General features: G+C 36.1%; 1 protein-coding gene across 1 annotated transcript in view; it reads left to right on the forward strand.

Moving 5' to 3' along the window:
• The window catches only part of LOC108780761 (transcription factor SOX-8-like), a gene marked incomplete at its 3' end in the record, with an annotated part of 7,194 nt that extends 4,263 nt beyond the window's left edge, over window positions 1-2,931 (forward strand). The window contains exon 2 of the mRNA XM_018548567.1: window positions 2,785-2,931. Coding sequence (XP_018404069.1) covers window positions 2,785-2,931 — 147 coding nt within the window. The remainder of the gene's footprint in view (window positions 1-2,784) is intronic.
• Between the last annotated feature and the right edge of the window lie 8,337 nt (window positions 2,932-11,268).

The following is an 11,268-nucleotide window of genomic DNA, read 5'->3' on the forward strand; positions in this document are numbered from 1 at the left end:
TTTTTTTTTTTTTTTTTTACGTTTATCCAGGTAAAGCGCGCGCGTCGTGTGTGCCGCGCGCTCGCGTCGAGGAGCGCCGTGAAAACCCTCGTTAGTGAGCCCACGCTAATTACCAACGGCTCCGCGGGTTTACACACGGATTTAACGCCCCTCTCATTTCAAAGAGGCCGAAATGTACCGCGGGACCGCTTTCGAATCCTTGAGACGCGCGCCGGGGTCCTTTTCACCCGCGTTACGCACGTTCGCCACGCTTATCCCCGTGTAATCCCCGCGCGAATCGAACGCTTATAGGTCCGATTACATTCTATGAGCCACTGCTACCAGCACGATTGTCCCTTGGAGCTCCGTTTCTTTTAGCCGGAATCATCCAGAGCGATTCTTTCCCATCTTTATCAGAAATCAATTATGATAAACATATTTTGAGGTAGTAAATGCATACAACAGTTTTCTCCATACGATTTTCCAATCACTTGTGATCTCTAAGCCTCGTGAAATGGCTCATCACGGCCTATCACAGATATGTTATTCTTGCAACTCTGCGTTCTTTTAATATAATGTATTTATGATCTCAAGATGGCTCAAAAGTAACTTTGAACCAAAACATAGAATGTAATGTAATTTTTCCATATACTGTATTTGATTTTTTTTTATTAACCTTGCTTTTTTATGTATATTAATCTTGCTTATAAATTTGTGAACTCTTATTTACTTTTACTTTTTATTACAAAAAAAAACGAAATCTTATATAATATTTGTCTGAATAGTTTTAAGCAAATATTTATTAAATGCGTAAATATATATTTATTTGATACACAAACTATTAATTTAATTGAACTATCATTTTTTATTGAGTAATTATTTATTTAGTGCAGCAAATGTTTACTTACAATTAGTATTATTCAAAGAAATATGTTTAATATATAGCTATTGTTTAATATATAGCTATTTTAATTTCTTAGTATACACGATTTTCTGCTCTCTTTTGTCTGAACGACAACGAGTCGTTCATGTCTGAATTAATTTTGTCATTTTTATAAATTATACACACAAAAATTAAGTGTTTCTTATATATACTTTAATATCTTTAGAATATATTTATAAAGTTGTGTATTAAAGAAAAGAAAAGGATAAAGATCATCATTTAATTAGATGTTCCTAGTCTTTCAAAGAACAGAAATGCGCAGAACACGAATGATCCGTGTGTACTAACGATTTATTTGCGTTGCTTATATAAATTTTTGTACTTAGAATCTTCGTCTTTCTGTTTGACGCCTAAATATACATTTATCTCGTTTTAAGTGCAAAAGTTTTTGAGGATTTCAAGCAACGCGAACAAATCTTAAGAGTTAATACACATAATTTATGTGTTCATACACACAAAAATATTCTATTGCTAAGAAAAATGATTACTCAATCTACTTTGTTCCTATTAAGCAACAGTTATCTTTGATAAAGAATGTTTTTTTGATAACAATCTTAAAATTTATTAGGAATTATAATAAAAAAACTTATTATATACTCAAAACAAGAATTTATTTTCTTTTGAAGAATATTATAAAATTGATCAAAGAGAAACGACTTTGTAATAAGCAAATCGAATTTGTTTTAATTTAATAATTTTGATTGAAATATTAAACTTACTAGAATTTTCAGGACATATTTTGAATAAGTTTAATACTTGTGATGAACTTATGATAAATTTGCGAATATACGAACTTTTGAAATACTTGAAACAATTATTACTTTTACGTACATATATTATATATTTTTCTGTATACCAATCTGATATTATTTACGTATAATCAGTACCGTTACACCCGATCTATGCCTTCGTACCTTAATAAATTGGATTGCCCCGACAGTATTTTAAAATGCATAATAAGCACTGCCTGTCTTTTTATCCACCTAACGATTCCCAACAGAAAATAATCTCGTATACCGTATGCCGGCCGTTCTTCACGCCTCACGGCCGTCCGCTCAGGGCGGCCGCGCGCGAGTCCTTAAAGAATCCTCGATTAAGGGTAAAAAGAAAAACAGGGTGGGGAAGAAGGGGGAAACGGAGGCCCAGGATATCTCTCCCGACGCGGCAATCACGTCAGTCACGTCGATCTCTGGCTCTGGATGGGGCAAAAGTTTTATGAAGTCATCTTCTCGGAAAGAAAGGGATACGTCCATTCCTACCCGTCACACGTCGGCAGCCACGGTGTTATTTTAAGGCCGGTTTTAAACGCTCTGCGCTCGCCAGAATGACCCGGGGGTAGCCCGCGCGGAGCAGAACCCGATACGGATACGTTTGTGTGTGCGTGTGTATGTATATACCAATGCCCCGTCGCCTCTGGTTATTTTCTTCTGCAAGTCACCAGATTATCCGTCAGAATGCTCGACCGGGTAAGTGGATAGAGAGGAAGGAAGAAGAGAGAAAATCCTTCCAGCCGTTGAATTTAGCTTTTATTTCTATCGAACAATTTGAAAAATCCGTCATTGGCGTACTCCAGTAAGCAAAGAGCATTTAAAAAGTTTAAAACGATCCATGAATATTGCAGCAACGTGTTATTTTAAGATCATTTTTTGTCTTTTATATATTCATATTATATAAATACATATTTTTACATCAACATTTGTGTACGAATGCGTCCAATCAAATTCACTGTATAGGAAAGGTTTCTTGTAAGCATATAATATATTGACGAGAAATCTCCATAATATATTTAGAATTTTAAATACGTTCACGTAAATTTGTAGAGGTGTATCGTTTCCAATGAAGATAATGTCTTCGAATTGCAGGGGCTCCGGCGACAAAAGAGCGGCCCACGTCAAGAGGCCCATGAATGCGTTTATGGTGTGGGCCCAGGCTGCGAGGCGAAAACTGGCCGATCAGTATCCCCAGCTTCACAACGCCGAGCTGTCGAAAACACTAGGAAAGTTATGGCGGTGAGTGTGGCACTTTCTTTGTGCTCGCGTCAATATTTTGAACTGTCAGGCGGAACGGTAGCGTAAATCACTATAACGTGACAAATCCTAGAAGAGGCACGGCATTTATAATTATTTTAGATTAGCGTAAAATCTTACTTTACAGTCTACGTTATAATCTACGCATTTAACAGTTATTTAAAATGTGTTATATTTTTTTTCTAAAATTATTTAATTTTACAGAGAAAAAACGATTTTGTAAAAATCGATTTTTGTTTGCATATTTGAGGATCCTATATTTTGATGGTCCAACGAAATTATTTTCAGATTGGTATCTAACTAAATTTTTAGATACTTTAGCAAAACTGTTTTTCTATAGGGGTTTTCAAACTTCACACATTTTTGTACGTTACTTTACAGTCTATACTGTATAACAATTTGAAAAGAATTCTTACATATTTGTGAAAGCTTTAATCTTCCTACCATAATAGAAATTAGATTGTATTTTATTTATTATTTACAGATTTAAATTTGTCCAAATTTATACTTAAAAAATCGACTTTGCCTTTAAACTTCATTAGTGATGGAGTATTTATTATACATAACTTTTTGCGCTTTATGCTCCTCTTTTTTGCCTTTGTTAAAATGCTTTAGCTCCAAATCCGATAAAATTTAACTAAATTTTTGCCTCAATTTTTCTTCTCGATTCAATTTTATTTTGATCGTATAAAAGTCGCGCAGTTGAGGGTTGAGGATCAAACGTAGTAAGTGCGCACCCAAGTGTTCTGCAGCCGACGAATAAAGCTTCAGCGGTCTCCTTGCCCGACGGAAAGACACTGTTTCGATAAAATTAATCGGCACCACGTGTCTTCAATCGGATGCCTCTCCGTTCTCTCGATCTGATAAGCTCGATTCTCTCACAGATGCGAGCTCGCCAGGCGGCGGCCAGCCATGCGAGAGAATCGCGCTTGCTGATCTTCATTCGTGCTCGTCTTGTTCGAAGAAAATCGGATCGTGAGCCGAAAGCATGGAAATGTGCTGCTGATCATTTCAGCTGTTGTCAATTCGAAGCCACCTGTGTTTAATGCGATTTTAAACTTGTGCATTGAATTTGTGCACAGAAACAAAATGAAATTATGTCGATAAAAGAGAGACTGGCGATTATAATTTAATCCTTTACCTGCAATCATACTTTTACTCCCTCCGTTTATATAGCCTAAAATTTTTTTACTATTCTAGATTTTCAAAAAATATGGAAAAATTCAAGATTACGTTTAACATTTCTAATCCATTAATATGTAAACAGTTTTTTTTAATACGATGTTTTAGGAAGGGGGATTAGAATGCGCCATTCTTTATTACGAAGAAATTTAAAAATGAAATTTTGTGTAAACGAAGAATTAATTATATCAATATTAATCGTATTATTATTAATTTATAACGTGTAACAAAAAATTCAATTGTTAATTTATGCTGTTGAAACTTGGAAGTATTTTTACACATTTCTGGTACTTAAATATTCAACACTGTGAGTTTAACTATCAAAAATTGAAGTAAAAAAAAGTAGTCATTGAAAAAGAAATAAAGATAATGCTTTAATTGTTTTGTGATCGTGTTTGATGTCATTTGCGTAAGGCACAGTGTAAGATTTCGATCAAAATTGCTGGGTCGGAAAGCGAGTTATAACATCGTTCAACGAAGATTGTGCGACAAACACAAAAGTTTAGAGAGTCACTGCGTTCCAATTCTCGCAACCACTTGTTTGTACGTAACCAGTTCTATTTTTATCAACGAATTCGCGAATGCTTCTTTTTTTTTTTGGTGTCAGCAATACGTATACGTACATATGTAATATACATATTAACACACTCGTACCACGTGGCGCTTCGACTGCACGTGGTACAAGTGTTCCTGCTTCTCGAGACCTGTGAACTCGGGTCGCATATGTAACAGCGGCGAACACACTTTGCGTGACGTCGCCGACCCTCTTTACAACCAGCCAAATTCCTTTAACGTTCGCTTCCCCGTCAAGGCGATTTCATTTGTAGAAAGTCTTTTTCTCTTCTCAAAATAGATTTAACTCTTGATTACATACTGAAAAAAGTGGTTGAAAATGGACGGACCAGAAGACTTCATGATTACATTAATCAAAATTTCGATTATCAACTAGTATTTAGTCAACTAGTATTTATAGTAGATTTAACCAGAAAATTCTGTCAATAAGAATTTCAATTAATTCAACCATTTTTTCCAGTGCAGAAATGGTCTATTCATTTGAACCTGAAGCGAAAATTTTTGGATAATTATATGCACAATGTATGTACTGTGAGATTTTTAATTGTAAGTAAAAATAACTTTGATCGCCTTCCTCTCTATCAATCATTGTGAGGCGAAAATCACTTGAACTTTGAGTAGGACATTTAGAACTTGGGTGTTGTTTTCATAGCTATACAATTAATTTATGTAAAAGATTGGCTTACCAGTGCTCTTTTGATATCTAATGATGTACAGTTGAAAATTAATTGCTTTCTTTTACTATCATGTAAGTACGAAAGTAAGTAATAGAAATCAGGGAAATAAAATGTTTAGATTCATTTCCATTGAAATCGATCGACTTAGTCGACTTTACTTGGAAGCTGGGAATCTTTACATTTAAGGTAAAACGCATAAAACATACGCGAAACGCACGCATACGCAATTTTTTATACACTCTGTATATACGGGCTCCGAGATGACTCGTGGACGATTCTGTTTCCTGGTTGGGACTAACGAGGTGCCCCAGTGGGCCATATAAATGATCATCAGAGGACGCGCCGACAAGAACCCCCGTTGCGAATCATTTAATAACACTGGCCGCGATCGCGATCGCGATCGCTCGCCAAAGATCGACGATCGATATCCTCGACGATTGTCACGGGCGGCGTAGCTTTCGCCGAAAGATAAGACGCCGCACACGGCATTAAAGATTAATCTTTTTTTTCTAACACCATATTGGGACTTATTAGCGATCTATAATATTAGTCTGTAAACACGCATCGATGGAATCAAATGACATTCGCTATTTACTGCTATCTACTTTCATAAGTAGACCTTATATGGGAAGGAGAAAGAACATATCTCGGAGACGAAATTAAAGATTTAGATACTAAAATCAATATGTTTCCGATTGCTTGCACAATTCGAAAGAAACAAAAGTCGTCCTTGGGACGTTACGTTGACCTACGGTTTTCGGCTCTTAAAAAGTCATTATTTAGCACCTTTTCGGTATGGACCTAGTGGCAATTAACACGTTCTCGTTCGAGAGGTATTTTTCGTGACTGTGCCAAGGTCCTGTAATACGCGCGAATAAACTAGACAAATCTTTGAGCATTTGCGTTGCATGCAAAGAATCGAATTTGCGCGAAATTGCGTCGATTGAGAGACGTCGTCGCGCACCACTCTGACGTTTTGATTCCACCCTCACGCAGAAATAAATGATACAGTCATCTTCGGTAATGAACACAGTGCGCTAGAGCGATTGCGCTACGCGGTCAGAGTTGCTTGCCAACTGATGGAACCGATAAAACGGCGAAGTTCAACGACGATCATGCTTGTAGAGATCGGTGTATGTACAGATCGCAACATCGATGGGGCGCGATGGTTCACGAAATGACAAGTGGATAAAGGAGATATCGTTACACTTGAATTATAATGATGTTTACGACCTTATACATGCAAAAAGTAAAACAATTAATATATATATGCAGTTAACAAAGATATAAACTCTGGAAAAATATAAAATTGAAAAGACAAAGAAGGAGAGAGAGGGAGTATAATCTCTGTAAACAGAAATTGAAGCGAGACTACAAGGATGGTAAAAATCGTATAATGTTATAAAATAGAAATTTATTTTTTCAGTCTATTTGCCAAGAAGAGATTTGATTTAACATTTCTTTTCACACATCTATCTTATGATTAATAGTTAACTGTGAAATCCTACATAGGTATTGCTATCATTTAAATCTAAATCTACTTTTATTTTTCTTACTTTTCTTATCTTAATATTTTAAATATTGTAATTTTTCTTTTTCTACATTTTATTGCACTAATTTACATTAATATTAAGAATACCTAATTATTGCACAATTTTCACGCAAATCCTATAATCTATTTTCCTTATCTTTGTGTACTTTTCCTATTAACTAATTTTCTATATTTATCTTATGTTTATCTATTCTATATTTATTACCTTGACACTAGAAAAATACCGAATAGTTATTATTGACTATTTTGTATTTTTATATTAACATTTCTTGTATAAAAGATAGGATATTGAATTTTTGTAGCTTTGTAGTATAATTATGTACTAATATGAAATATTTAATTTTTATCACTTTTTTACTTTCATAGTAATTTATTTGCTTGAAAAATTTTCGGAATCCTATCTTTTATATATTATATATATATATATATATAAGAAATACTAATAATATACTATAAAAATAGAAACGGTCAAAAATAATCACTTGGTACTTCTAATGTTATGACTATTCTTCTTTCTTTTCGCAGAATTTTATAATTTACATAACGAGAATGTAATGAAGATCTAAAACTGCGATATAAAATTCTCTTTAACACAAAAATTGTAATCGCAGCTACGTCAATCGACACGTCGAATCTTGTTGGACTTTGACGTCGACTTGTCTCACGTCAATTCTGATAAGAGGGCCAGGTGCCCGTATCTGAAAATAAATCTTTTTTCGTATTCTGTCCTTCTACCTCTTCTCTCTCTCTCTCTCTCTCTCTCTCTCTCTCTCTCTCTCTCTCTCTCTCTCTCTCTCATCTCTCTCTCTCTTTCGTCGTCTCGAAACGTATCGCCATTCGGATACTCCAAACGCGATGTGTTTGTCGACAAAAGGAAAACAGATATCGCCGGTTCATCCTTGGCGCGTGCTCGCAGCTGCCGGCCGGTTCCTGCTGGAGATAAAGAGGCCCCCGGGGACCACAATAGGCGCCTTGTGCCCGTCAGGTGAATTTTTCCGAACCTGCCCCTTCGCATCTCCGGGCCCGCCAGCAAATAGCGCGTGACGAGAACAGGTAAATCCGTCTTATCTCCCGGAAGGAACAATTCCTCCACACGTCGGACTTCCTTCGAATGTGATAGCTATTATTTTCTTGCAGTAGCCGGTCGATTTTTTTTTTTTTTTTTTTAATAAAAGCGCAAATTGTCATCTTGGACATGACTGAGAATTGCATCGTCGTTCGAAGAAGGTTCTACACGGAGTTTCATATGAAACTACTATTAGTCGAAATTAAGCATCCTTAATGTGACCAGATTTTTCTTGAGAAGAATATGGATAAAAATACAGTAATAGCAATTTATTTTTAAAGAATAATACAATTTGTTTTTTATTATTTGAAATTTTCTGCTTTAACAAAGAAGATGAATTATGCAGGAAGAAATTCTCGACAATAGAAATCAATATTAATTTTCGTTGTTATGTAACATTGTTTTTAAAATACAAATTCAAAGTTGAGTTTTTTTCCGCTATCCACTTTGTTCATTGCATTCTTGGAAGCAATAATGCACATACTATGTGATTTTAAAATTTCTAAAATATTTTTCAGCGGAACCTTTTTTTATCAAAATCGGGACACTTGACACGTTTGACAGGATGGTGGGACAAGCTCTTCGAAAGTAGGATTGTCCCGTCGAAATCGCGACGTCTATGTCACATTATACATCCTGTTAAGCGATTATCATCGTTTTAGAAGAGTGTTTCAAGGAACGCTTCGAGAAAGTCGGACAATTTCGCGATTTGTCGACGGTTACCCGGGATGACAAGCGTGATAATTCAATTAGAATCCCACGATGAGAGGATTCATCAAGATTGAGTATCATGCGACCTTCGGTCGTGTGAATTTCTCTCCTTTTCTACCCCCTCCTTTATAACATTTGATACGTATATGTACAAATAACCTCGTAGAGATACTGACGAGAGGCAGATCTAAATTGGCTGATCCTGCGTTGCATCTGGCAAAGAAAAAGAGAGGCTGCGACGTCGCTCGCTATCGTCGGCACCCACTGACCGAAAAAAAGCTCGTGGCAAGTCCATTGACCAGATGGATTTTCTCTTTCCGTCTCTCTTCGTCTACCGCTCTCTTTCTCCCTCCTTCTTTCTTGTCAGTGACAAAACACCGCCGGTTAAACTTGAGATACGTGCCTTCAACGTGTGTCAACCCGCTCGAGAGCTTAGCTCCCGTCGTGGGATTTAAATCCCGAACTTGCGAATACTCCAGATGATGTATTACCAGCTTCCTCAAACGGTTCTCATGACATTCTCTTCCACTTTATTTTGCACTTCGAACGACGCATATTATTTACGATGCAGTTAAAGAAACATATTAGCAATTCCAATGTGTGAAAGAGATATCAAACTCAGAAGAGGCGGGCGCTGACGACCTGAATCGGAGATACCTTGAGAGAAAGCGCGGCGAATCTGAGATCATTCTGCATGTTGCAGGATGAGTTTATTATTAATGCAATGACAGGACCTCACGCAGCACACTTTATTCGTCTTTATTCAAGAGATATTCTGGGAATGTCATCAGGATAGAGATGTCTTCTGGATGTTTTCAGGCTGTCATTTGGAGATCTGTGCTATATGGGATGTTTAAAGGGTAAAAAATGTGAATCGCTTAATGTCTATATCCAGAGATTGAAATTGAATTTGATCCATCGAAATTTACTGAACTTGACATCGGTTTTTCTTTTACTTCTGATTAGTTAAATTCAATCTCAATCTCTAGTCTGATACAGACGTAAGGTGACCTTTGGTTGGCGTAACACGACGGAAATCCTCGGAATTTCTCGGACGTTCTCTATATTACACCGGAAAACCTTATCGGCCGCGGGTTTACGAGCCAGTGGGAATATAAACACAAAGAGCATTTAAGGACCGTAACTGTGCACCGAGCCCCGCGTCCGTCGAGCCGTTCTGCGAGGCGGACTAAGTTGTGCGCGCCTTCGAGCGCCTTAACGCGTCCAGAAACACTAACCAGACCTCCCATTTCGACTCTTCGAGAGTATATATCAGACGCCGATGGAAACGTTCTCGTTCCAAGCCTCTTCTGATGCCGGGTAGCGAGAGATGCCCGGTTACGAACGGCGCGAAGAGAGACGGTTGCTCGCTTGTGTATAATATACCCGACGCGAGCGCGAGAGACGTGAATCACGTCGAGTCGACGACAGATTTCATGACCAAGCCCAGGAATTGCTAAGTGATGTAAATCTAAAAATAATATCATTTGGAAAAGACTCTGCACTAATTATAAGGAAAATTGGATCCTGCATAGAAAGAACTATTTTGCTAAAGTATCTAAAAATTTAGGTAGAGAGAGAGAGAGAGAGAGAGAGATCTGAAAATAATTTTGTTGGACCTTCAAAATAATGACATAGGAACCTCAAACATAATGAGCAATGCTGCAAAAAGTTTTAACATTCTAGCAACCTCAGTTTAAGGCTTGGTTTTTCATTTTCTAGTTAACTTAATCTGATGTTTCTGATTAAGCTTAATTTACTGTTTTATCTATGATGTTATGGATGAAGCCCATTGAACGAAACATCGAATTAAGTTTAACCGCAAGTTAACTAGATAATGAAAAATTGAGTCTATTTTGTGATTTTTTTAAATTGATATATATGTACTAATGCTTTTATATCTGCGCACGATTAATTTTTTTCTGTTCTTGTTCTCTTTTCTTATTTCAACAAAGGGGGTATGTTAAGTTAGCACCCCAACTATAGTACTCAGGAGTTCTGATTAGAGTTCCCACTTCCTTTTGACGAGACGAAGAGTTCCCTATAGTTAATAACAAGAGTTCCACTCAATAAACATTTTTTTTACATTTTTTAAAAATGGGGTGCTAATTTTTTATCGAATTTCGAGGTGGAATAGTTCTGAGCGGCTTAATAGCTTCAATTTGCGATTGCCTAGAGTTCCTGATATGTAAAAAAAATTTTCGAATATTAAAAAAAAATTAAAAATTTTTGAAAAATTAATTTTTAGATAGAATAGTTCTGATGATAATTCCTGCTTCTTTTTGACGATACGAAGAGTTCTCTATGATTTTTAATGACATATGCGCTTAATAATCATTTTTTAATAATTTTTTAAAAATGGGGTGCTAACTTTTTAACGAAATTCAAGGTCGCATAGTTGTGATCAGTTTAACAGAAGTATTTTGTGAATACCTAGAGTTCTTGATACATAAAAAAATTTTTGGAGAGAATAATAAAGTTTTAAAAAAATAGTGGAAATCTTTGAAAATTTTTTTAAGAGTACCGAGTAGTTCTGAGTTGCGTTTCTTATAGTACTC

The sequence above is a fragment of the Cyphomyrmex costatus genome, unplaced genomic scaffold (assembly GCF_001594065.2).
Source record: "Cyphomyrmex costatus isolate MS0001 unplaced genomic scaffold, Ccosl1.0 scaffold733, whole genome shotgun sequence".
NCBI classification, from domain to species: Eukaryota; Metazoa; Arthropoda; class Insecta; order Hymenoptera; family Formicidae; genus Cyphomyrmex; species Cyphomyrmex costatus.